The 27,976-nt window shown below is 37.1% G+C and overlaps 1 protein-coding gene across 4 annotated transcripts; it reads right to left on the bottom strand.

Moving 5' to 3' along the window:
• Positions 1–1,897: 1,897 nt before the first annotated feature.
• On the bottom strand, positions 1,898–17,952 carry LOC137951081 (transcription factor GTE4-like). Of its 4 annotated transcripts, XR_011112102.1 has the most exons (7): positions 15,907–17,952; positions 15,772–15,820; positions 15,567–15,680; positions 15,372–15,445; positions 6,544–6,676; positions 6,296–6,450; positions 1,898–2,628 (listed from the first exon to the last, which is right to left on the bottom strand). XR_011112102.1 is itself a non-coding variant. In XM_068797657.1 (5 exons), the coding sequence occupies exons 1-4, from the start codon at positions 17,413–17,415 to the stop codon at positions 15,387–15,389; spliced, it is 1,731 nt and encodes a 576-aa protein (XP_068653758.1). In that variant the 5' UTR covers positions 17,416–17,952; the 3' UTR covers positions 1,898–2,628; positions 15,372–15,386. The 4 variants fall into 4 exon arrangements, 2 of the variants coding, with proteins under 2 accessions (XP_068653758.1, XP_068653774.1); XR_011112100.1 differs by lacking the exon at positions 6,544–6,676; XM_068797657.1 differs by lacking the exons at positions 6,296–6,450; positions 6,544–6,676.
• Between the last annotated feature and the right edge of the window lie 10,024 nt (positions 17,953–27,976).

Below are 27,976 nucleotides of genomic sequence, written 5' to 3'. Positions count from 1 at the left end.
AATAGTATTTGAGTTATGTTCGTCTTTTATTTATGTTTTGTTGTTCAATTATTTTGAGACTTATTTTTTAGTGTTTAACTTTGGGTGTAATTGAGACAAGGGTAATTTAATTGTAATAAGATTCTACTTGTTTTCTCTATTTTAAATAGAGGCGCATGTATTCAAATTTCATCAACTTAGTGAAGTATTTCTTTTTTCCAGAAATTCAATATGGTATCAAAGCGGGTTCCATGATTTGACTAGGTCAACCCACAGAAATAATGTGATCCTTTTCGGATATATTATCTCTAGTAGTTTAGGTTCGTATTCTATCTTTTCTATTCTAGTACCAATTAGTTTATTGGAGTTCACATCTCCATATTAAACTTTTCATATTAAAAGTTATATATTGATAGAAATATATTCGAGTATTAGTTCAAAAGAAAAAATAATTTTTGGCAATCAAAGTTTTCTACAAACAGAAATTGATATTTGAAACAGCAAAGGTCAGACTACAAGAGAGGTTCAACCAACAGCTGAAAGTTTCACTTTTTGAATCGTTTAAGCTATCATGAACGAGACTTTATATGGAGATATATATGTCAAAATAAATGTTTGTAAGTCAATTTTCTACCTTATCAAATCAATTTTCAATCTAAATTTCCTAGAGGAAGATATCAATCTCGCAAGGGTCAATGGTCTTGCTAACTATAGACGAAAGAATACTCAATTTGGCCAGAGTACAAAGTTTGAAATCTATCACATTCTTTATCTAAAAATAAGTATTTTTTATAAATAAAAGTTATACTTTGATAAAATGTATCAAAATTTAGTTTCAGAAGGAGAAAATTTCATCTCAATCTAATATATATTTAAGGAAATATTCGTATTGGAGTCGAGAAGGGTCAAACTATATAATGAAGAAAATTACAAGGTCATAAAATATTAAAGAACAAATCTTTTTATGTAAAGTTAGATGCAAAATTAAATTTCTTTGAGTCTAGTTTCTTGAGCAACAAACCATTTTTGATTATGAGCTATATTTTGGGAGATATTGATATAAGGAGTAACAAAGGTCAGTTATGCCCAAATACTTTTTTTTTTTCTTTTTTTTCTTTTATTATCTCTCTATGCATTGAAGTGAATTGAATTTTATTTTCTCCTAAAGTCTGGAGTTTTTTAGCAAAATTTCTCTTCTAAAGAGTTTTGGTCAGACTTCATCACTAATTGATGCGTTCATTTAAACTATATAATATCTTGCTTCAATATTATTTTCAAGTTTTGTGTTTTTTCTACTTGGTTGTGTATCTTCTGTATAGTTAACTTTGAAAAAATATGGGCACCCCAAAAAAAGTTATACTTGGTCAAATTTATTACGTTTTACCGTTATAGTCTTTCCAAGTTTTGAAAAAAATAAAAGTCAATTTGGATATATGAGTATTGCATAGTCGCCTTCTTCTGGTTAAAATTATTTTTCTCTAATATTTCTTCAATTTATTATCTCATGTTTTTATCATTTCAATCCAAACCTAGATTCACTACCTAAAAACGTATAAGAATGTGCCCAACATCTAATATGAGTCAAAAAAAAAAAAAAAACATCACATATCTAATATAAATAAATAAAAAAATTCTTCAGCCAGGGGATGATTTTTTTTTTAACTACCCTTAAAAAGTGAATTGTCTCTTTATTAAACCATAAAGTTAAGCCACTTTTTGCCTACAAAGTTGAACAAAATATATTTTAAACTATGACTATTTTAACTGGTATATAAAATTTTGTCATATGACTTTACAAGAAGAAAGAATTTTGTTCCATATATTATATTAATTTTTATGTGACAAAAATATTTTAAAAAAAAAACACAAAAAATAAAGGCTATACATAAAACCAATAAGTGATATATAGAACCATACTTGAAATCTTTTCTTATATTCTAATTATACAAGGTTTACACCACTTAATCTTGAACTCACCCAATGACTTTAGCCGTTAATTAACACCAAGTCTCAAAAGCCTTTATACCAAAAAAAAGGGGTTTGCCGATTGTGGTTTTTAAATTCTCTTCACAAAAGACAGTAGATTTCACCCATGAGGAAGCCCAAAGCACCCTTGGCACTTGGCTAACGAGTTCCCGAATCTTCGACCTGTAGCAGCAGCAGCAAAACATGTCTTATGATGAAAAGCGAAAAGGTATCAAAAGCTGCAACACTCCCCGCCGCCCAAATAACTTTGTAATCCAGTAATACCACCAATATCCAGAGTTGCGGCCTGACAGGTGAGGCATTTTCCCCAGATGACTTGCAGTAGTTGGTCATGTACATTGCAAACTAGGGACACTAGGGACAAACAAACAAACTCTACATTATCCTACAGCTTACATACAAATTCGAGTGGGATATAGATAAAGAGATAAACAAGATCAGTGTATGGGTTCGCTCCTTCTGATGCTTTTCTGGCTATTTGCGAAGAACGATGATGCAACAGTTGCTCCATAGAAACTGGAATACCCTGACAAGAGACATCTTCAGAAGACGAGATTTGCATGCCAACCCAGCTGCCTAAAAAACAGACCCATATCCACCCAAGAATCATCAACTCAAAATCTCATTAATGAGGAGGCCATTTCGCTATTGTACACTGCACAACTGAGACAAAAACAAAAGTAGATCAACCCCCTATAACAGTGCTGAAAATATTTACATAAAAAAAAAATCAGCCGAAAATTATGCTCAAGGGACAAATAAGCAGTCATATCGCATAACATGAATGCACCCATGTTATAGGAAAAAAAATAAAACATGTCTGATCAGCTCGAGACTTCGTATTCTTAGTCTTCTGATCTCGAGACTGCTATGGAGGCACTCCATGATTTGTTTTTTAAATCAAACCTTTTTTCCCAACACACCACTACTAAATTCAAGCAATCACTCTTGCCCCATGGCTTGGAAATCACACATCAGAGCAAGAATAAGAGTCACAGTAATATTCTAACAATAACCTGGCACCAGCATAACCACTTTCAGAGCCATTAAGGGGTCCCAAACTACAACTATAAGAGAAAAAACAGAATTCTAACACATGCTCTGACCAACATGAGCTTTTATCTTTCTTTCCTACAAATTGCATACCAACCCAAGTGGAAGACTTCAACCTTGCACAGTGAAATGCATGGTTTGATATATCAATGAACCTCAACAAAAGATCAGTTTTATTTTCTAGATATAATATCCATCGCTGGCTAAAACAGTACAAAGCACAATGAATGATGAAATAATTCATCGAGTATTAACATCATATTTCTGAAAGAATTCAGACCTAATCCCTGAATTTTTTTTTTTAAAAGAAAAACACTCCACCAGAAGCCATGCAAGTCAATTTAAGTCTTTTTGTCATTTTCTTCTCTCTGCTACGGTACAACATTCTTGTTCATAGGAAACCACTGGGAAAAAATACAAACCAAAATTGTCCAACATTTGTGCTGGGCTTAGGGGTTATGAAAATTTCCACAAAAATTCCTTTCATCCCACAACAGTTGAAGTGGGTAGAAAAATAAGTTTCAAATTGTTCCAATAAGAAAATGATTGGAAAAATAAATCAATAAGTAATAACTAGTCCTTGACCACTCACCCCTCTTTCCTCCACCGTGCCTTTTATTATTTATAAAGCTTTTCCTTATGTTGATAGTGTAGGCCCAAATACCACAATTAATTTTCATGTTATTTCCAATAGCAACATAAACACGTCAAAAGGGATTTTTTACCAACAGAAAATGAAGTTGAAGGGAAAATGATTTTCCATCATTTCGGTTTCCTATGGCAACACAAACCATCCTATATTCTCACTTGGCCTTCAAGAGACCAGATTTCTGTGATATCACTGACATAAATTCAAGAATGAGATACCTCTGCACAACCAATTTATTTAAATGAGCTAGTTAATATGATGGAACCTCAACAAATGACCAACTTTAGTTTCTCACCCAAATACTATTAGGCCATTACAGTCTACTATAGGAAACTAAAAAGAACAGTTTGTGCATGTAATAAGCAAAATTTACAAGCTGACAGAAAACAAAGAAGATTATTTTATGTTTAAGATAGTTAACTTCAGCCCAATAAGAACCTCATCTAGATCATTCTTGTGGTCAATATAGGTTCTGGACTGGAGTTTTCCTCCAGTACTTGAAAATAAAATCTCATCTTTCTTCACTTGAGAGGATTCACCAACTGAAGAGTTAGAAGTGACACAGGAATTCCAGGGATTACAAGAATAGCAAATGTTGCTAATTATAACGAGATGACTACAGCAACTACTGCAATGCTCATGTTGCTGTAAGTGAGACAACAGTATACCCAGCTGTATTTTCTTACAATGTCACACAAGGATTTGTTTCTTGAAGATGTCACAAAAGGATTTAATTTGCAGTTCAGTAAAAAGAAACTATTTAACATGTGAAACTCATGTGCTTTATTATGAATTTTGTGATGCATAGTGGTTGAGGGATACATAAGCAAGAATGAATTTGAATCTTGTGTACTCAAGGTTCAAAAGATGTTTCTTTGCAACATAGAAGCACAAGTACCAAGAAGATCCAGTAGTACAAGCTGAGCTCCTCAGAAATGGCATTGAAGAGGAATTAAACAATCAAAACCTTAAAGAGATTTTCCTCTTGTGAGGAGAAAAGTCATCTCTTGGAGGCTGATAAAACCTTGTACACTTCAGAATATCATCATTGCAATGAAGATATAAACTTTGGATTACGTAAATAACTGCCAGGTGAACAAATGGAGTTAAAGACGGATTTACCATTAAGGGTCCAACAAGAATGGCATAGTCCAAAACATACAGCACGGGATTAAAAACTTGCAATGCAATACGCAGCACTTGCAGCACAAAAAGCAGACAATGACAATAACTAGACATATCTGAGACATCTACGACCTAGATGATCCTAGTATCCATCCAGACCAATGATCCTCAAGCCAAGCAAAATCATACACTGCATTGTAGCTCCATCTAAAAAAAAGATTTCAAGCATGAGAAGGTGGCTTGAAAATACAGTGAATTGATGGTCTTGCATCTTTGCTAAAATAAAGAAGAAGAAAGATAAATAACAAAAAAGGAAACGATTTAGACAGGCTTCTACTTTGATCAGTTTCTATGCAATCTATGACTGCCATTATCATAGTATAGATTACTCTTTTTTGTTTAAAACTACAGCAAATGTTTCTTTTAAACTATGGTGCTGGATTATCAGCACATGTTACAGACTAATCAAATATCAGCCACATAGGATTACTGTTACAAAGTGCACATCTTGAAAACTTTAAAAAACCTGTTTGGAAAATTAAAAGCCAGTAAGTATTGTCATCTTCATAAACCAGTAGACCTGCCAAACCTCAAAACCATATAGGATGTACTAGCCACTCCAAGGAGTGCATCAGGCAGGCTATCTACCCATTACTCTTCGTGGAACAACCCAAACCCAAAGCATTCAATCCACTTCAACAGCAACAGCATTTTTAGAAACAACTGACCGACTATGGTCAATTTTTTATACTTTCTACATGCTCAATGAGCAAGGTTCAAACCAAAAATTGGATGGTACCTATTATTCTTATTCCAACAAGCAGTCACCTATCTTGTTCAATCAGGGCATGCCATCGGATTAGCAATTGTAAGGAGAACTTTAGAGTATTGGGCATAACATCTTATGCTATCTCCACACAAATAAGCACAAAAGCAGCAACCATGACAAACCTTTTCTTCCTTTGGTTCCTCAAACCAAGGTAGATAAAAGATTAATCAACCAAAGCAGTAGTTGTTTTTCCAAGAATAGCAACATACTTGCAGACAGGATGAAGAACTAAAGAAAAAAAAACTATTGCATATACAAAGGAGTATGAGAGTTAAACTATCAACAATTTAATTCAGTCGAGACAAGGCCATACTCTTTAGTTTCAGAATAGATTATAAATGCCGAACCATGGATACTAGTGTAATGTAAATGCATGTGAGACATAAACGTTTCACAGCTGCAATCTAGCCAAACAGCCCTTCATTTAATAGGGGCACTTGCCACCCACTATCAGTGCTGAATCCCTAAAGCAATTGTCACAGCCAAAAGTCTCCAGTTTCAAAAGAAGAAAATAAAAAACACATCAGGCAAGACAACATCAAGCAACTGTTAAAATGTAAAAAAAAAAAAAAAAATCTAAAGGTAGATATCAAGCATCATGTCACCTCTCCCTATAGGCCAAAAGGTATTGTACAGGTTTAAAGTACAAATAATACAACACAAGCTGTGCTTACATTTGTATTTCATGTTAGACACATAAATTATACAATAGCAAAGATGCAGTTGCTCAATCGGTGGTACTATCTAGGCTGCAAGCACAATCCATCTCCCATCATACAAACAGGTACTTCTAATCTCAGTCATGGTGATTGTAGAAGGCACAGGCAACCTGTTCTCGCAAATGACCAAAAGAAGAGTTCAATAACTGGCCAAAAAGAAAAAGTATATTGCCTCTAGGAAAACAAAGTACGATGGCACTCACTCATAATCTTCAAAACCACATCAATGATTGATTAATATAATTTAGAAGGCCCTTGCAGACTACATCAGAAAGTAGCTACAGTGGTATCACCATGCCAACTACAATTTATGAATTGAAGATGCCTACCTGTCAACTGATTTAAATGAACTGATCATTGGAAGGAAAGAATTGGCAAGTGATGAAAAACAAATAAGTAAACAAACACACATTGACACAAGTTTTACGTGAGATCTACAACGCAAGCTTCACGAACCCTCATATGTACGTCATTGTTAGACAAAAGTTTGATATTTATGCTTTTGCACATGCATACAAACGCACACAAACACATGCAAACGTCCACCAGTAAAAACCCAATGTCTGAAATGGCAGTTGCAAAGAAAAGAACAAACAAATAATGAAGAACAAACAGAAACGCCCAGAAGTTTAAGAACATCATCCCACTTAATAATTTTACGATCTTCTTCCTATTACATTTTTTTTCATTCTGCATTACTTGAAATCTGTCTCTGCATGCAGCTTACAGGTAAAAAAAAAAGAAAAACAGGAAGACTTAGACCTACAACACAGGAAAAAAAAGGCAAAAGATAGATATTCAGATAAAGGTTTCCACAATTTGGAACATTCAAAAAAAAAAAAAAAGAAACAAAGAAAGAAAATCCACTATTTTATCATAAAATACATGCATCTATTATTGAAACTTAGAACTACAAAGTCCTCGTGTGTCTGCGGAAACAGCACAATGATTGGTCATTTTCTCTTATAGGACCTAGGATCGTCAACGTTTTATCCAGTCTATATATTCCCTTTCATCACATTAGCTCAAAACCTTTTTCTCAATCCTAAAAAAAGGTTCACTTGCTGTATAATCACCATATTGAGCTTTCTTTTTTGAAGTATTACGAAGAAGAAAGATCCCAGAGCCATGTTTTGCCATTGTTCCATGCTGCTTATGAATTACAGGAAAGCAAAACTCTATATAACAAGTCAAAAATGGTTGAAGCTCACCAAATCCTTGATCAGGTTAGTCTCGTTTCAAATTTCAATGACTATCCAATTGCAGCTATCTGTGGTAATTGGAAACTATTTGTTCTCTCAATCGTACTAAAGAATCAGTTCCTCTCACAACAGGTGCTTCCCCTCTGATTGAGAATCAGAAGCTTAATTTCAATAAGAGCTCCAACAGTAACAAAGGCAAGCCACATCTGGGTGGTATTGCGAATTCAAGGAAGCTGAGTTTTTTGCTCTACACTACATTTTTTTAAAGCAATTTCATTTCCCTGCTACAAGTGGAAGTTGGATTTCAATGAGGCTGCTAGCTGTCACTCAATTCAAACATTCTTGGAAATTGATTCCCCTTCATGAAAGCAGCCCAAGATATCCCTTTCCCTTCTCTCTCTCTTTCTGGTAGAGAAGGTAGATTGTTGTGTTCTCTTCTCTCTTAATAAAAAGAGACGAGAGAGACATGCCCCCTCAAAACTGGAAAAAAAAATTGGCTCAAAGTGCAGACAGAAAATGCAGAAATTTATGATTTGTAAGTCAATCTTATTCCAATCAAGACTGAACAACAACCATCACAGGAAACACAGCCAGGACAAGAAAAGAAGGGTGGAAAGGAGAGGGAGGGAAGGACGGAAAGAGGGAGGACGAGAAGAACTATACAAGCAACAATTCCAACATGATCAGCTCAGGAATCTGCTAAAGTCACAATCTATACTACATATACACCATGTCATGAGCACCACGTCCACTATGCTCCAACCTAAAGGATCTTCTGTAGACCATGACAAAACAGAAAGGACACTTTGGCTTGGTTTCAATCACAAACAAACCTGTGACAGCAATGGTAGTCGCACATCAATAATGAATCTACTTTCAGCTATGCTTCCATATAATTTGGCTTTTCAAAGTATCCCTCTTGTCAAACAGCATAACAGTCTGAATGGATGAAAAGGCTGAAACTTTAGTCATTGATGAATGTTAGAAGATATGAATAAGTTAGAGTGTCATTGATGTAATTAGCTTATGATTTTTGTCTCTTATTCACTCTTACAATAGTGAAGGGTATACTTGTAATATTGATACTTTTGACATCTATAAATAAAGCTTAAGGGGGAGGGTTTGGACAAGTCCATAACCCTATTCTTCCTCTTTTCTTCCTAACGTGTGCTCTCATCTCCTCTCTCCTAGACGCCCTCTCTCCCTTCTCTCTCTTCTCTCTCTTCTTCTCTTCTTCTTCCTTTCTCCCTCATTACCGAAGATCTTAATACTATGGAATCCTCAAAATCAACATGGTATCAGAATAGTGATTGATTATAAGGATTCCAATTACTTTTTTCTGCTCGGATTATGAGTCATGAAGGTTGTTGTTCAGTTTTGGAGATTGCATTGGACTGCAAATTCGAAAAAGGTAATACTATGATATTTTTCAGAATTTTTCTCTGTTTTGAGAAGCATTTGCAGCCACCGACGAGTAGCAGCAGACACTCTGATCATGAAGTCAAAAGAAACAAGCATCTCTCCATCCATTACGAAGCAGATTTCGAGTGGAGCTTTCTGGTTCTTCAACTCCGGTGTTTAAAAGGTGTTGGTGATAGCTTCCATCACGTGCTGATGTTATTGACTCTGTTATTCTCGCGACGGAACTTTGGTATCTCGTTTTTTCTATACATATATTCCTGTTGCTATCTACTGTTGTCAAGATGATCAATATTTATTATGTTGCTGTTAAAACCAAAGATCAGCACTCAAGAAGGCTAGAAGTGGAAGGCTTCTTATCTGATTCTTTGCAGAGTGAGTTTCTGGATTGGTTATCTGCTTGGTATTTCAGAAACCTGAGTCCAGTAATCTACTGCACGTTGATTCAGAAACCTTCTCCTGCACGTTAATGCTATTTCAGGAAGTTTCTGCTTCTGCTTGACATGATAATTGGAATGTTTTTTTTTTTGAATCAGCAACCTTCTGTATTGAAATCCTTCAGGCTACGGCAAGTTCTATATTGCTGTTTTTTTCACATTACTGTTTATCTAGCTGTTACGTTGCTGGAAAGTGGTTCCGAAATCTAGCTACCGAGTTTCAGAAACCCAGTTTACTGCTGAATTGTGTTCTCTGCTGCCGCTTGCATATATCTGAATTGCTGCTGATGAATTGCAGTTATCCCTGTTACAAAGATCTTTGCAGCAGCATCTCAGGCCTCTTTGACGTGCTAAGATATTGCTGAACAGAACTCAGAAAGAAGCATTACACAAGGACATGAACAGCACATAGATTTGTTGGTTTGGAAAGTTTCCTATCATGGTTATCTTAATTAGCAATATGAGTAAGATTCACGTCCTTATTTCCAGCAACACTCAGCTCTCATTTCCAGTAACATGACTCTCTTTTGAGATTGCCTTTTCCGAGAAAAGAATCATATATATTGGCAAGTATTCTCTGGTTAGAAAGTTACCATTATAATCTTGGAAAGTTTCCATTGTTAGCCTAATCATATCAGGAAATATTGCTGTTTTTAGACTCTCCTTGATTACAGTTTTATGAAAGAGAAAAGTTGCCAAGTTTTAGAATCTTGACTTGTTGCCTCGATTGAATGCTGTCTTTCAGTTTTATTTCCAGCAACCTTCTTTAATTAAATGAGGTCTCTTGCAATGATTCTGACATAGGCTCAGCTTAAGAGCCCGGTTTCCTTTATTTTTTGAATACATATTTACAGCAAAGGAACTCAGTTTTGAGTTTTGTTTCGTTACAGCAGCAGAAGTGATTATCATTCTGCTACTCTTGGTTCAGCACAGCCGAGACCTTGCATCTTGAATTATTGAGATCGTTGTTGTGGATGCTGCCACTTACGTTCAAGAATTACAAGCCCCATTAAAGCTGCAGCTATTGAAGGTGCACGTGATCACTCTTGAGGCTCATTGATATTATTCAAGATGCATATCTCATGTGTATTGCTTGGGGCGTTTGGAGCTGTTACCAATGCTTACAAGCATACTTGAGCAGGAGAAGCTATAGTCAATTAATTGGACAACTTCTGTTGTGGCAGCTCTTCCTTTTTAGTTCCACCTGTCTCAAACTAAATTATGCTCGGGATCGTCTACTGGTTAAAGCTGTAGAGCAGAATTACAGCATTGAAGCAAGCTCTCGGATTCTCTGTCCTTGCAGCTGCTCTCGGATCCAGTAGCACTCAGTTCAGTTATTCCCTTCAAGAGGGTTAACAACATTCGGTTTCGACTTATTATTGGCAGCTTATTACTTTGTGTGCAGCCTCCTTACTCATGGTTGAACTTGCTGCAGATTATTTCATGTCCTTATTACACTTAAGGACTCTCATTATTTACATGTTATCTACTGCAATATAAGAGCATATATGGTATGTGTTATTTGGGCATTAGCTCATTACCGCAGTTGCTATTATGTCTCTTTGATTGAGACATTTATTATTGAAGAACAAATCCTCGATTATTTGCCATAGGTTCATTATTTGCAGCTTGATGTTTGCATTGATCATAATTTCATATGATAAAGAATTTGAATTACTCCAAAAAATAAAACATATAATGGTCCCAGCTTCTTCATCTTATCTTCCTCTGATTCCCCAATACCCTTTTTTTTAAATGGTGATGATTTTATTACGAAGAAAAGCAAAAAAATACATCAAGGGAGGCATCCCCTAACAACAAGAGATTGCAGGGAGGGACTCAATTTAGCACACGAATCAGAAGCCAAATTAGTTGATCCAAGAACATGGGACCAAGTACAAGAGGTAGTGGAAACAATGTCCATAATATCAAGAAAAGGCTACCAATGACTACACGGGGGTAAGGATGTGGTGGAGCACCAGCCAATGACGATTTTGAAGTCACCCTCCACGATAAGTGAACCTTTGAAGCGATCCTGGTAGATGCGAAGCCTGTGGAGGAGGCCAAAGAGCTCAGCAGTGGTCGAGTCCACAACACTGAGAGGACCAGAGTATTACATAATAGTTGTTTCTCCAGGATTCACCCCCCCCCCCCCCCCCCAAAGCCACCCAACCCCGGATTCCCAAAAGTGTTGCCATCAAAGTTGAGCTTACAATAACCGGTGGGGGAGGCTCCTAAATATCGACTCAACGAGGCACAGGGGGAGTAGACATCTGAGCAATAATCTTCCAGTTGGTGCGGGAAGGGTACATGATAGACAACCAAATTCTTTTTGAGTGCGAATCTAGGTAAAGATAAGGCCCATAGCAGTGCAGATCACCTCAACGGCAAAGCGCGAGGCTCGATTAAACCGTTTGGAATTCCTCTTCGTCCAAAGGCACCAAGAAATGTAAACGACACAAGTAGCTAACAGAAGCTTACCGAGGCTAGGGAGACATGCCAAATGAGAAACGGCAAATGGTGATCAAGTCAAAGGGGATCCAGGAACTTAGGCCCATGCAATCAATCATAGAGGTTAAGACCTGCCAGGCAAAACCGCAATGGAGGAGAAGGTGGCTGATGGTCTCGGCTTCCACCCCGTAGAGGGGGTAGAGGGGTCAGGAGCAATGTTTCCACGCCTGATAAGATTGTCAGCAGTGAGAATCTTGTTGTGGTAGGCACTACGAAGGAAAATTTTCACAATTGGAGGAGCCAAGAGTCGTCAAGCAAAGGCAGTCGAATGAAGGGCGGGAGGTTGAGTCCAACCCATAAGATGACGATAGACTAAGGAGACCGAGAAGCTCTTGCTATCATCAAGAAGTCAGATCAACGGGTCTGTCACCAAAGAAAACTTAACACAACCAAGTCCATCAATCATATCACATGCAGATATGGCCTCACATCAGTATGGTCATGTCTCAGACGAAGATCCCAGAAGTCATTCCCCCACGCACCAAAGACCGAGAGGTCATGACAAGAGGTGATCTAAAAGAGAACTAAGTGGAAAGAGGCAAGAGGACCATTGCCTGACCACCAATCCGTCCAAAAGCGAAGGTTGGATCCATCCCCAACAAAGAACAGAATAGCATCACAGAATGTGGCAAACAAATGAAACATGGTCTTCCAAATAGGAGAGGTGACATCTACTGCCATCGGCAATCCATCTATCACCAAAACACCGAAGTTTGGAGGCCACATAGGCTTCCAGGAGGCTCCCGAGGGGGAGTTGAGTTTTAAGAACCCATTTCCTTGGTGCGTCTAATCACAAGACTACCCAAAGACTTTGGCATACAAATATCATCCCAACTGACAAGATGGTAACGAAACTCAATTGCAGTGCCACACCATAGGAAACGTCTCTTGATCATGTCAATGCGTTGGCTGATAGAGGCAGGGCATGGCAAGCAAGAGAGAAAATAGTTTGGAATACCCGCAAGGCACTAATTGAGGAGAGTCAATCTGCCCACCTTAGAAAGCATCCTACCCTTCCAAGTGGAGAGTCACCGCTCAATGACAGGGGCCCATTATCCCATCCTGGGTGACAATCAGTAAGAGGAAGGCCCAGGTAGTGGAAGGGAGTAACTGCAACCGAGCAACCCAAAGTGTCTGCCATGCATTGAAGCAGGGAAGGTTCAATATAGTATCCCATGATGGTCATCTTCCCCCAATTAACCTTCAGACTAGGAATGATCTCAAATAGGCCAAGAACGACATTAATGTTGTGGATCTGATCAAGCGTGCTAACACCGAAACAAATAGTGTCATCCGCAAACAAGAGCAAGGGAATATCAAAGCAGCTTTGGTCAGAAACAGCCTTGAGCCAACCGATACTACGAGTAGAGTAGAACATAAATGACAAGTACTCGGCAATAATGTTGAGGAGGCGTGGGGAGAGGGGGTCTCCTTGACAAATGCCACAAGAACACAGTAGACCGTGAAGCCGAGGAGATGCAATTGCGCATCCAAAATCTCCATTTGTCTCTGAAGCCCATGCACTGCATAATGCCGTCCAGAAGGGACTAGCTCACCTGGTCAAAGGCCTTCTTGAGATCAAGCTTGAAGACAAACCTTAGTAGGCCTTGTTTGACAAAATGGTCAATAATCTTGTGAGCGGCCATAGCTGAATCGAGGATGTCCCGACCTCTAATGAAAGCACTCTGACCCATGTGGAAGATGGTTGGAAGAATAACCTTGAGCCAACAAGCCAGGATACGAGCAATGATTTTGTACGAGCTTGAGACGAGGCTGATTGGCCTGAAGTCATAATGACATTCAACACTAGCTTTCTTAAGCACCAAGGCAATAAGAGAGGCACCGACACTCTTGAAGGTGATCCCTCGGTTGTAAAAATTATGAACCATGGAAATAATGTCTGAATTCAGGGTAGGCCAACAAATTCTGTAAAATTCCCCCTAATACCCGTAAGGCCCCGACGCCTTATCTCGAGGAAGACCTAAGACCGCATCCTCAATCTCCAAGTCCGAGAAGGGAAGCTCAATGAAAGCCGCCAAGGTGGGAGAAATCAGAGTGAAATGGAGCCTAGTCAAGTGGGGGCGATGGTGGCACTCCTCTCTATAAAGATCTGCAAAAAAACTAAGAAGAGTGTCAGTAATAGCGGCCCTATCCGAGATAACTTCATTGCCAATAGACAAGGAAGTAACCCGATTAGTCCTACGACGGGCCAAAGCGATTGCATGAAAGAACTATGTGTTGGCATCACCCTCAACCAACCACTTAAAGCAAGCCTTTTGCTTCCACTGAACACATTCAGCGTAAAGAAGACTTGGGAAATTGCATTGCAGGGAGATGCTACTGGAGAATTACGAATAAGTAAGGCCCTTTTCGCTTCTCAATCACTTCAAGGGCAGCAATCTTAGAATGGAGAGAGGACTTGTGAGAGGTGGCACTGAGGCGACACTCCGAGGACCAAGACTTAAGTTTTTCTTTGACGCGCTTTAGCTTGACCCATTATCCTTATATTATTTTGCAGTTTCTCCTACCATCCTATATTTGACTCTCGTTTACCTGTTTGGCCAACCCTTTTTGGTGCGTTTTTATGGTTGGTCCTTTTTATACATGGGTGTTTTTAAGTCCAATGTGACTTTTTATTTGGTACCCTTTGGTTTTTTATCGTCTTGTCAATGACAGGCATTACCCACTTTAATGATTATTATCACTATTTTGTTCAAAATCCTTTGAGGTTGGATTCGACTTATGTTTTATCACCCATTTTTTACCAATTGAGAATCTATGTCCGATTTCGTAATTATCTTTAGGACACCTTGATGGAGGAGCTCATTACTACATCGTATTATTTGTTTCAAGTTAGGATAATTACCATTACCTCCCCAGCTTGAGGGAGAGTGTTGAAAGATATGAATAAGTTGGAGTGTCATTGATGTAATTAGCTTATGATTTTTGTCTCTTATTCACTCTTACTAGGGTGAAGGGTATACTTATAATATTGGTACTTTTGGCAATAAAGCTTATGGGGGAGGGTTTAGACAAATCCACAATTCTATTTTTCCTACTCTTTTCTTCCTAACATGTGCCCTCATCTCATCTCTCTCCTAGATGTCCTCACTCCCTTATCTCTCTTCTTCTCTTCTTCACTTCTTCTTCCTTCTTCGTTCTTCCTTCTTCCTTCATTACCGAAGATCTTAATAATATGAAATTTTGAAAATCAACAATGAAAAGAAGTCTAACATACAGATAAAGGTCACATTTCCAATGACAAGGCTTCACATTGTAATGAAGCCAAAAGACCATATTCTACTATAATAGTTCTATAGCAGGTAAAAGAATGTCAAGAACAAAATTCAAGTGAAGAGACAAATAATGACTGGATTATTATACCACACAGCACAAGATAAAACGTGCCAATTGAGTAAATAAAGACAATGAAATCCAAGGTCAATTATGACCTAGACCTACCTGCATCTGACACATTTAAGTCTGAGGAGATCGTCTCACATCCGATCCAGCAGAAGAGCTATCACTGTCAGAATCTGTACAAACACTTTTTCAAGTAAGAGTCTGGACAACACAATGCCTACGAACAAGTCACACCTCATAAATACTAAGCCAGAAAATTTTTCCAATTACACAACCCATACAAGAAAAACTCACCACTTGACGAGGACCCTGAATCACTGCTTGAGCTACTTGAACTACTTGACCTACTCACATTATCCCCATGTTTCTCCCCATGCACGGGCAATAGAGAAGAAACATACCTCTCATCTATAGCAGGCAGATATATCAAGAACATGAAAACAATCAAGTTAAACTTCATGAAAAACCACAACAACTGAAAAAGAAAGCCATTCATTACCTATTTTATTCTCTTTAGAGGCCTCTACAGCAACAGGAACCAGGTTCTGCTACACAGAATAAAAAAAATATAACCAAAGATGCATTAAAAAAGAAATCCACCAAAATTTCACATCAAACAAAACCAGAATCTCACCACTTGCTGAACAGGATTAGCCTCACCCCTTGCTTGAATTGCAAGCTCTGCTTTCCTCTTGTTCTTGCTCAAACTCTTCTTATAGTTAGTCACAAACCTGTCAAGCTCCCAAAGAGTTTCTGCATCAAAGCTGTCAATATCCACCTCAATCTCGTCATCGTGCTGACTCAAAGCAGAATTCCTCTTTTTTATAATCTGAACAATGTTGTCCAACTTCTCCGAAGGCAAACTTAACAAGTTCGTACTGAGTCTCTGCTTCTCCTCATAGGTCATGTCCCTCTTGTGCGGGTCTTTTGCTTTTGGCTTCTTAGGAGCCGCCACTCTTCCAGTGGGAGTAACGCTCGCCGCTGTTGGTTTCGGATCAGCAGGAACTGTTGTTGATTCTGATCGATCCAAAGTACGTCTCATCTCAAGCGGTGGAGCCTGAGCCTGAGTTTTTTTTGTTAAGTAAGTGGGTGGAACTAGTTCATTATCTGGGTCAAAACGTGGATTCAGATTGTACTCCAATTCAATAGCAGTCCACTTCTCTTCAAACATTTTAAACAGGTTTTCAGCCATTATATGAACATCCTGTCCCTTGGGGTTGTACGTCATAGCATTGTGAAATGTGAGTCTGACATCCTCGGCGAACTCCCTAGGAGATTTGTACCAATTACTCTCCAATCGGGATTTCACTGTCCCAAGGTCCATTGGATTCTTAATTATGGTATAATAATCATGCAAACCAAGACCTTTTACATCAACTGGCTTATCAAAAACCCAACCATGTTTGTGCTTAATAAGTTTCATGAGGAGGTTCATACAATGCTTGAAAGCCTGAGGCATCTGCTTATCACGGCCACCGACCCCACTCCCATTCGGTTTCAATTTTTTATTGCTCTCAGAAGGAGGTAACTTCTCCTTTCCAAGGAGAAAGTCAGAATTTCGGTAGTACTGATTAGCTTTGGGCGTCCTCTTCTCCTTCTCAACCACATCACTGGTGCTGTTCTCTACCAATGAGACACTGAGTTGGCGGTGAGCTTTATGAGGACCACCAAAGGCAACTTCGGAAGTCCTCCCTCGCTTGGGACCATCATTAGCAGAGAGCTGGGAGTGACTGTAACCCCCATTTAGCTGCGACTCTCGTGCCTCAAGCCTTTTCACCAGATCACGGACTTGATCAAGCTCGCTGGTAAGCCTCCTGCGGAGCTCACGAATCTCGTGCTTGGATCGGGAGGAGACACTAATTTTTAGGCGGTTGTGGAGAATACCGTTGTTGGATGTGGGATTTGGGGGAAGACTCGAAGAGTCATCAGAGACGGCTTCGAAACGCGAGTGAGGCTGTTGAGAAGAGGTAACATCATCGGTCACAGCTGCACCAGCAGCGGGAAGAGACTGAGAGGTGGGAGTGACAGTAGGTTTAGAAGAAGATTTGTTATGGGATTTACGTGTATAGACTTTACTCTGGGCCCACCGATGTTTATCACGAGAACCATCGCCACCGCCACCAACCAAAGGCCCCGAAGCCATACATGTAAAGAAGAAGCCCTAATTTGCGTTTTCTTCTTCCAGTTCCACTTGCAGGAGTTCAAATCGTAAAATGAAACCCTATAATCGGAAAGTAAGGAGGGTTTAGGGTTTTGGACGGGAAACCTACCCCGACACCGCGTATGTGGTTTAGGAAAAGAGATTAGGGTTTTTGAGGCAGAGTTAGGAGAAGAGATTAGGGTTTTTGAGGTAGAGAACCCAGAAGCACGAAAGTAAGGAGAGTTAGGGTTTTTATCACCTTTTCAGAAATGAGAAGAAACGGATCGCGAATCAGCTCCGCCCGCTCCCTCTCTCCGCCCTCTTTTCGCTCCTTTTTCCCCTCTTTCTCATGCTATAATTGATGTACGTTTTAAGAGGTATCTGTACTCCTGGCGATATGGGGAATGCGTCACTGCGAGAGAAGTCGAGTCGGCTGCCTCTTCGTAAACGGCCGCAGATACTGGATATCGAGACATTTGATGTTGGAGACAAATCCAACGGAGAAATGAAAGCACTTCTCAGGGACGTTAGACGCTTGGCCTTTATTTGGTCAACACGTGCAAAAGCCACGCTCGGCACCCTACCATTTGGTAAACCTGACCTGGGCCCCATATAACCGCCAACTGAAAGAGCTCTCTGAAGGCCGTCAAACGGCCGGTGGCAGTTTTCCATCCCTAAAATCTGTTTCAATTTACAAACAAATAAATTTATTTTATTTTATTTTAATTCATATATATATTTACATGCTTTAATCCATGACTAAAAAGCTCTTGCACCTTTACCATTTTTTATCAAGTGTGCTATCTTGATTTTTTTTTTATTATACTTTAGTATTTTCATAGTGGTTCACAACCCTCTCAATGGATTCTTGTGACCACTCTCAAAGTATTTTGCACCTGAGTTCAATTCATTAATAAAAGGTCAAATATCATCTATAACAACGGACTTAAGGGGTCCAAGGTACAACATTTACTCAAAACTTGGGACTTATTGTCAACAACAACTAGGTACAAAAACCTAGACCTATGAAAGAATTTTTAACAATTACCAATCGGTTAATCTAAGTATTGATTTGTTTATAAAATTAAAGGTTCCCATTTTTTACATTAAGTCTTATTTTTGTCGTTGAACAAGGTGGTAGGTCACTTACACATGTTGAAGACCTACAACATCTGAATTTGAGTCTAACGTTATGTTAATTTGATTTTTTGTTGAAAGGGATGACTCCTTTGGAGGTGACTGACTCCTTTTTGAATTTTTGGCCTCCTTTAGTAGGATGCATGTAGTTGACTCATTTTTTTCATAGTAGCACTTCTATTGCATTTTGTCATTGTCTCTATGGCAAAAAGGGTTAACTCCTTTTAGTGTAATTGTCTCTTTTAACCTTTTTTTATTCAAGTCTTCTACTCCCCTATTGAAAGGGTTGACTTTTTAAATATTCAAAAGTCATTGTTTATAGTGGTCAACTCATTTTGACTTTAGTTCATTCTTTTAATTGATGGGGTCGACTCCTTTGTATGTGCTCCACTTCTTTTAGCATTTATACTTTAAGTCTTCGTCTTCTCTACTGAATTGTTCGATTTCTATGCATGGAATTGTCTATTTTTGCAAAAAAAATATTGAATGATAAACAAAAATGTTATGGGAGCATGTAGTAAATATGTTATGTATTTTTTTTTTTTTTGAAACTATGAATTTATTCAAGTTTTCTAAATGTAGTTTGCTTATATTTAAAAATGTCTTTAACTATACTTTATATTTATTAATTCAATGACTTGTTGCAATTAATGAAATTTACTTAAAGCTTATGAAATAGCTAAGGTGATTAAGTTTATATCAGTTTATCATATTTATTCTTTTATATAAGATTTTTATATGTTTATATTATATACATTCTTCTTTGGCCTCCATCATTATTCAAATTCACATTATAAACTAATAATTTTTAGTTAAAGTTTAAGTGATTGGATTTTCATCCAATGAAGGTAGCATGAATTAGTACCTAGTATCGCTTTAGAATATATAAAAATGATGTCATTTTACTTGATACGCACTTCTAACAAGATTATACCGAGCCTATTAATGTATTGTCTTTTTTAGTTATATCAACATCTTCGAAATATGATAAATATTATTTTATGTGTGATATGTATCAACAATATAGGTATTGCAATAAACATCTTTTTACCTACCATGTTTTTTTTTTTTCAATTGTAATATTGTTGAACCCGACCTAATCCAGTAAGAAATTGAATAAGGTGATTGGATCCCATTAAATTTAGTTCAAATAGGTCCAACTTTACGATTGAACCAATGATGATGAAGTTAATTATTGGGGGAAGCCATCTCCATTGATATTTATGAGGGACAAAGGTATAGCCCACCCCTCCCCTTTTAGTTTGTCAACAAAGGAGAGGTCCGATCCTCCCTTAGCCTTGCAAAAGAAGGAAAAACTAGGCCACTCCCCCTACTAGTACTGAGAGCAAGGAAGGAGTTATGTTGATAGAAGCCATAGAAAAGGGTATTTTTGTAATTAAGAGAGGTAAGGTGTATCTTGGTCGTTCATATTTAAAGTGGGACTCAAGGGGGCAATTGTTGGCCCAGGTGGCTTCTCAAGGGGAGGGGATGGATACTCTACCATTTGCTCAGGATGTCACAACCATCCTCCTACATAGCGGAGTCGACCTCTCGGATGAGGTGTCAGTGGACACGACTAAGAAGATGTCCATCGGGGAGATTAGGGTTAGAAAATTCGATTTCGCCAAATGGCAAGGTTTGTGGATTCAGAAGGAGAAGATACTAAAGGATATGTCCCTCAACCTATAGCTTCTAGAGATGAGCTTAGTCTGGAGTTTTTAGTGGATTAGTTTGAATTCACGAAGAGGAGAAGAACAAAAGAAGGTGCATCATCATCCACTAATCCATTATCTGCATTAGAAGATGTTATGGATGATGTTAGAGCTACCCAAGTAGCTATCATATCCACACAGGAAGAGTTGAAGGCTAGACTATAGAGGATCGAGGACCTCCTCGAGACTATCCTCAAGCGACTCCTGCCTCCAACTAAGTTGTCCTAGGATCCATTCATCTTTTTGACTCCCCGTGTACATGTTTTGATGATATATATGTATGTATTCACTTTTAAGTTTTGTACACACTAATTTGTAAAGCATTGAAAATTTTATAATACGATCTTTGAGCCACTTTTTGTTATATCTTGTGCATTTTATTGCTCATCTTTTTTAGTATAACAAAGATTAAGGGGGAGCTTATGTTCAAATTATATCATTTGCTTAACTCCAACCCTTAAGGAAGTGTATATTTTTATTTTTCCAAGTTAGGTTTTGTCATCATTGAAAAGGGGAAGATTGTTGATTGTAGGTTGACTCTCTTATTGCTTTTGATGATAACAAAACTTAATTGATCTAACAACTTGAAAATCAAGGATTTCAAATACTTTACTTTCAAGAGTAAATGCATCTCAAGGTCTAAAACTTCAAGCTAAAAATCAAAGACCTCAAACACATTTGAAGAACGTGTTTTGAACAAGCACCCACAAGGAAAAAGACAACGAGAAGACTAGAGTTCAACTGTCATAGACAAATGTCCAAACTCAATCACTTTTGTAAGTGAACATTTTTTGTCTTCCATTTGATACTAGACCGATTGTTCTTCAGGAGGAGCCTAGGTCCTTCACTTGACCATCTACTTCTCACTCGATCCCCAATTTTTTATCCACTCATCAGTTATCTCTATCTTGTTGTCACTTCCTTGCCTCTATTTCTTCTGTTTCTATTCCTCGGTTATATTAGGAGGCCCTCCAACATCCAGGATGGAGTGTAACCATGAACAAAGAGATGGCAACACTATATGAGAATCAGACTTGGCAACTTGTTCCACTTCCATCCGATATACAACTGGTGGGTTGTAAGTGGGTATTCACAGTTAAACATAATCTAGATAGTTTCATGGCCCGCATTAAAGCCTAATTCGTGGCCAAAGGCTATACTCAGGGTTATGGTGTTGATTATGAGGAAACTATTGACCATAGGTTGACTCCCTTATTGCTTTTGATAATAACAAAACTTAATAGATCTGACAATTTGCAAAACTAAGTATTTTAGATACTTTACCTTCAAGAGTCAATACATCTCAAAGTCTAAAGCTTCAAAACGATCAATCCTACTCAAGACCTCAAGCAATATTGAAGGACCTTTCTTGAAGAAGGAACCAGAAGGAAGAAGACTAGAGTTTAGGTGTAATAGACATATGTCAAAACTCAGACAAATGTAACAGAGAATTCTTGACTCTATTCTTTTAAGTACAATAGTGAATATGCAGTTTTACGTTATACCTTGCATATAAACATGTTTAGGAACATCATAAACATTCCTTAGAACATGTTAAAGTACTTAGACAAAATCATTCCTTCTTTTAAAGTCAACTTAGTTGAACTAGCACTGGAATAATCTATCAGCCTCTACCAATGATCGATCATCCAAGAGTGCGTCAGCCAAGACTATAATGCATGATCAATCAATCATACTTGATTGATTGATCATCTAGAATATAGCCATATCATGCTATAAAGCGTGATCACTCATCCATTTGGATTGATTGTGTCTAGGCAAGTGAATTTCATAAGGAATGATCAATCATCCCACATGATTTATCGATCAAATAAAACTTATAAGTAAGGGACATAAAACATGATCGATCATAGGAAGTTCATTGATCGACAATATTTGCATTGCACAACCACAGGGAATTCTAAGAGATTGATCATCCCCTTAGCAATAATCGATCAACTTAGCTTTTCAAGACCAATGGTAACATATTGATCGATCAATCCATTGATCAATAAGTCACATCTTGACACAAAAAGAGCCATTATGATTGATTGATTTATCAATTACTTTACAATGATCGATCAATCAAGGGTCTAACTTTTGCAAATGGGCAAAAAATTACTAGTTTGGCTTGGGGAAGTTATAAATACCCCACCAAACCATGCACTGAGAAATTAATGAGCATTTATTGGTAAAACATTTGAGTTTTATCCGCAAACTTGAAAAACTTCTCAAAAGTGTTTTAGAGTGAAAGAGTGAGCCTTAGCCATGAAAAATTCACAACTCCTCCATTCCTTTCCTTGCATTCCATATTGGACAAGCTCCCTCCCTCCGCATTGTATTACTAAATAAGTGGAAGCTTGGATCTCTCAAGGAGAAGGAACTCGCCAAGTAAAGGGCCAACTAGAGCTAGAATCTAACCAAACTCTTGGGGAGATTGCAATTATAAAAAAATGTGTATTGTGTTACACGTGGCTTAAAGAGAGTTGAAATCTTTCTATGTAAATTTTAGCTATTAGAGCTTTAAAATAGTGGAATTTCCCAAGCAAAGGTTCTTGGACAGTGAATTCCATTAGGGGAGCATCAATAAGAAAAATCATTCTTGTGTTATGGTGTGTGAATGTTTACATTGCATTAAAATTGCTAATTTGCATGATCTTTTGTTTATATGCCTTATATAGTTTATAATTTGAAATACTCAATTCACCCCCCTCTTGAGAAGCCACTTGGGCCAATAGAAACATTCTTCCCTGTAGTCAAAACTAAACTTGGTACATTTTTTATAATCTCTTGCTACTGACTCTCGATGGTCTTTTTATCAAGTTGATGTGAAAAAATGTCTTTCTCAATGGCGATATTAATGAGTAAATTTACATAAAACAACCATCTGGATTTATGGTTGAGGGGGTGTTGTTATGCTGCCTACAAAAATATTTATATGGTCTGATTCAATTTCCATAAGCGTGGTTTGAAAATTTTAGTCAATTTATGCTTCAGTTTAGGTTCACAAGGTGCTCTACGGATCATTTTGTATTTGTCAAACACACTACAATATAATTTGTAATATAAAAAGTAAATTATGGAGGCTCAAATGCCAGGAAAATAATGCATATTGGGACAATAAAGAAAGAAAAAACATAGAACCTAAACTACTTGAGATTATTGATCTTTGTGGGTGACTGAGTCAACTCACATAAATCACTCATGTTGAATTTCTGGAAAAGTGAAAAACTTCATTGACTTGATGTAATTTGAGCAAAATGAGCATTTATTTATAATAAAGAAAACAAGTAGAATCCAGTTACAATTAAACTACCCTTATCCCAGTTACACCCAAAGTTTAACACTAAAAGATAAGTCCTAGAATAATTGAATAATTGAACATAAATAAAAACTAACATAACTAAAACACTTTTCACTGAGACTCTTCTATGAAACTCTTGTAAGACTCCACCAAATTAATTTTGGCTTTGTGAGACTTCTTACTGTGAGAGTCATGTAAGACTCTTCCATATCTGTTCTTCAATAATCAGGTATGAAAGAGTCTTACATGACTCTCCCAACAAGAAATCTCACAGAACCATTATGAATATGGTGGAGTCTAAGAGGAGTCTCATGGAAGAAGGTCTCATAGAAGAATCTTAGTTAAATATGTTTTAGTTATGTTAGTCTTCTATTTATATTTAGTTGTTTAATTATGCTAAGACTTATTTTTTAGTGTTTGACTTTGAGTGTAAATAGGACATCAGTACTTTATTTCTAACCTAAATCTACTTGTTTCTTCTATTATATATAGAAGTTTGTTGTACTAAAATTATATCAAGTTAGTGAAATATTTCTCTTTTCCAGAAATTCAACATGGTATCAGAATGGGTCTTGTGAGTTGACTCAGTCAATCCATAGAGATAATATGATATTTTTTTAGTTTGTCATCTCTAGTAGTTTATGTGACCATTTTGACTATGTGTATTTCAAACTTTGACCATTTTGATTGTTTGAAGCTTTGTAGTACTGCTAAGAGTGATTTTCTTCTGCCATATTGTGTTTTGTCCAAGTTGGGTATCTATATCTTTTTTATCCCCAACTTGAGGGGGAGAAGTAGAAGAAAAGTACAAGAAAAAGGTATTCTCTTCCACATATAGTAGTAATTTTTATGTGACCAACATATTCAAGAAAGGGAGAGAACAACATATGAAGATTTTACATCTATGAAAAAAATTAGCCAATGAAGATTGAAGACGAAGAATTTTTTTTATTGCAAGCTGAAGTTACAAATTCCAACTTGAGGGGGAGTGTTGAAGAACAGGTACGAAAGCTCTCACAGCAAGAAGTCTCACAGAGCTTGAATTATTATGGTGGAGTCTCATAGGAGTCTCACATGAGGATGTCTCATAGAAGAGTTTGAGTTAAATGTGTTTTAGTTATGTTAGCATTCTAATTATGTGTATTTTTTCAATTATTTTAGGACTTATCTTTTGGTGTTTAACTTTAGGAGTAACTAGGACAAGGATAGTTTATTTTTAATCTAATTTTATTGGTCTCCTTTATTATAAATAGAGGTTTATTGTCCTCAAATTACATCAAGTTAGTTAAGTATTTCTCTTTCCAAAAATTCAACAGAGAATGTGAGTGACGATAGCTCCAATGATGAGAGCTCAAAGAGATTGGAAATGAGGTAGATATTCTCCTTCATGAGGTTATTTTAGACTGCTTTCAAACACCAACTGAGAGACTCATGTTGAGGATGCTTGAACTGTTCTTTTCATATTCATCTCTCTTAGAGAGAGTGTTGTCGATTCTCTCAACTCGTTCATTAGAGGGTAGATGCAATAGATTAGAGTGAACTCCTTGGAGATGGGGATGATAGCACCACACACATACTTTGGTCGTGTGGTGGAGGATGCACCATATCATCCTCAAGTAGAGGAGCATGTGGCGGAGTTTTGAGTTTGAGATACCCAAAGAGTCGGAGACAGATGGAGCCTTCACCTATGCATGATGATCAATTGGGTATCAACTCTCCTTACATAACAAGGATCTTGCCCCAAGCATGGGACATTAAGGACTCACCCACCTTTGGCAGCCCAACAACTTAGCCACACCATCATTCCCTATTTCAGAGCAGTGCCAAACCAGGCTGAGGAGGTTGTGTGTGTGTGTGAGAGAGAGAGAAAGCTAGTATCAATTTGGATTGAAATATCAAAGTGAAGAGGAGCTATGTATGCAAAAGTTAATTATAGAATCAACCAAAGAGGAGTCATTTTAAAAAAAACTACTATGCATTTCATTTGCGTTATTTCATTTGCACCAATCTTGTTTAATGAGTATTTGTCATCGTTAGAAAGAGGAGAATGTTAGAGTAAGGTCTTTAGATCCCTTTTAAGTGCCCTAAATTTCCAAATAACATACTCAAAAAATTAACCATGGCATACAAGTGCAATTTTTTGTAGAAAGGAAGGGCGATACAATAATTTGAGTAGGAGTCAGGCGCATGCAAAGGAGTCAACCACTTCAGTAGAAGGAATGAAGAATCAAAGGAACCCCTTCAAATAGTAAAATTTGAATGCAATAAATAGTTAACCTCTTCAATAGGAGAGTTGAAGGTTTCAAAGTGCATAAGCCCAAAGGAGTTGACGTTATAGGCAAGAGTCGACCACATTAGACCAGAGAAATCATAAAAAAGAATTGACACCTCAAAATCGAGAGTTTTTTAACTCAGAAAGGTGTCAACCCTCAAAATCGAGAGTTTTGAATTCAAAAAGGAGTCGACCAACTTAAAAAGACAGTTGAAGTCTTAAAGTGCATATAGTCAAAAGGAGTTGACCACATAGGACAGAGTTGACTTTATTCAACTAGGGAAGTAGAAAAAAGGAGTCAACCCTTGAAAAAGAAAGTTTTGAAGTAAAAAAGGAGTCGACCCCTCTGTGAGAACAAAGAAGAATCCAAATAGAAAAGGAGTCGGTATGTGGGATTGGCTACAAGCACCCTACTAAAGTACAACATAAATTCAAAAAAGGAGTCAAAGCTTTATCTTAGAAATTCAAATTTATAAAATGTTTAGCCCATATCCAAATGTTGTAGGTCCCTATAATGTGTAAGTGATCTAGCAACATCTTAAACAACAAAATAGGATTTTGATGTAAATTGTTTCATAATTGTTGGATTTGATCTAGACTATTTTTGTTAAGTGACAAAAAGTCAATATCCAGCCATATAACTAGTTTTTGAACATTAGAGAATGTCTATAGTGAAATTTCATGAATGTATTAGGATAAGAAAGAGAACCTAGGAAGAGAAAGAGAAAAGCTAAAAAAATCTCACATTGAATTATGGAAGAGGATTAATGAGGATTCCCTCTTCTCACCTATTTCTAACATAAAATACTGGCCAAAGACACTAATACCCCTACACCCTTACAAATAATTTTCTATAAAAAATATTTTCCTAGAAATATATGTAAACACAAATCACATCTTCTAATAATCCCATTCAAATGGAGTTTTTGACTTCTTCAATATTTTCGATGAATCAATGTACTCTCAAATTTTCAACTTCAACTTAATCTTCCACTTTAGCTTGCACTTGGCCACTTCTCAAAATCTGCATCGTCCATTATCCCCCTCATGTTTTAAAGAAACTTGACTCTAGTCACCAACTTTGATAAAAAAAAAAAAAAAAATCAATCTCTTGGAACACTTCAATATAGGCTCTTTTGAATACTTCCTTCCTTTGTACTTATCCTACTACTTTCTCCCCCTCAAGTCAGGAAATCATGGAACTAAAGAGATCCAACATGTCAATAACATATATGATAGAAAAATATCACTCCTTGCCACTCAACAATACTCCAAATACTTGCACTCCCAAGTTAAAAAGAGCTAAGAGACATTGGCTGACCCACTTTTAAGGGTAGTACTACATTCGCCCACTTTTAAAGAAGTAAAACAACCTAACTCGAGTTAACTCAACCTGGACTAGGGCAAACTCTTGCTCCACCACGTAGTGGGTCTATGGCAAGGCTTCGAAATGATAAAAAAAAATGATGTTCTTGTAGAAGTTTCACAACCTAGCCTTAAAAATTATTCAGATGTTGCCTCTTTCGAGAGACACATCCTTAAACCATTCACCCTACTGTGGGTATGGACAAGGACAAAATAAAGGTGATAAATTTTCAACACCAAGGAGAGTCAGAGAGAAACAAAACTTTGATTATGCTAGATTAAGAGACAAATTGACCTAAAATAAGCAACTCACTAAGGCAAAACAAAATTCCTCTACAAACTTTTTTACCAAAAAATCTCCATTTCTCTTGGAAGTGGTAGGCTAAAAAGTCAACAATTGTTGCCCAATAAGGACACAATCTACTTTTATGAAATCATAAAATAAGTATAAATACTAAGGACGTTGTGATATTTACTAACCATCATGAAACAACAAAAACATCAGTGCCACGAAACCAACATTCAACAATAACAAACAATTCCATAAGCAAACAACAAAGATCACAATGACCCATTTAAAACATCACCACTTAGGACAGGAAATAGAAGACATATCACTGATCGTCTAACATAAACTTTGGATGTTATTTTGTTTGCTAAGCAATGAAAAACCTATGAGAACTTAAAGAACACACACGAACTTAAGCTAAAAAAAAAAAAATTGAGAACATAAAAGCTAACAAAGGCCGATGCTCAAGAAAACTAAAGCTATAG

Source organism: Aristolochia californica, unplaced genomic scaffold, assembly GCF_029961685.1.
Source record: "Aristolochia californica isolate CCGP_79_NKW_82.1479 unplaced genomic scaffold, dmAriCali1.0.hap1 SCAF_1, whole genome shotgun sequence".
NCBI classification, from domain to species: Eukaryota; Viridiplantae; Streptophyta; class Magnoliopsida; order Piperales; family Aristolochiaceae; genus Aristolochia; species Aristolochia californica.
This window is presented reverse-complemented; position numbering and strand designations above follow the sequence as displayed.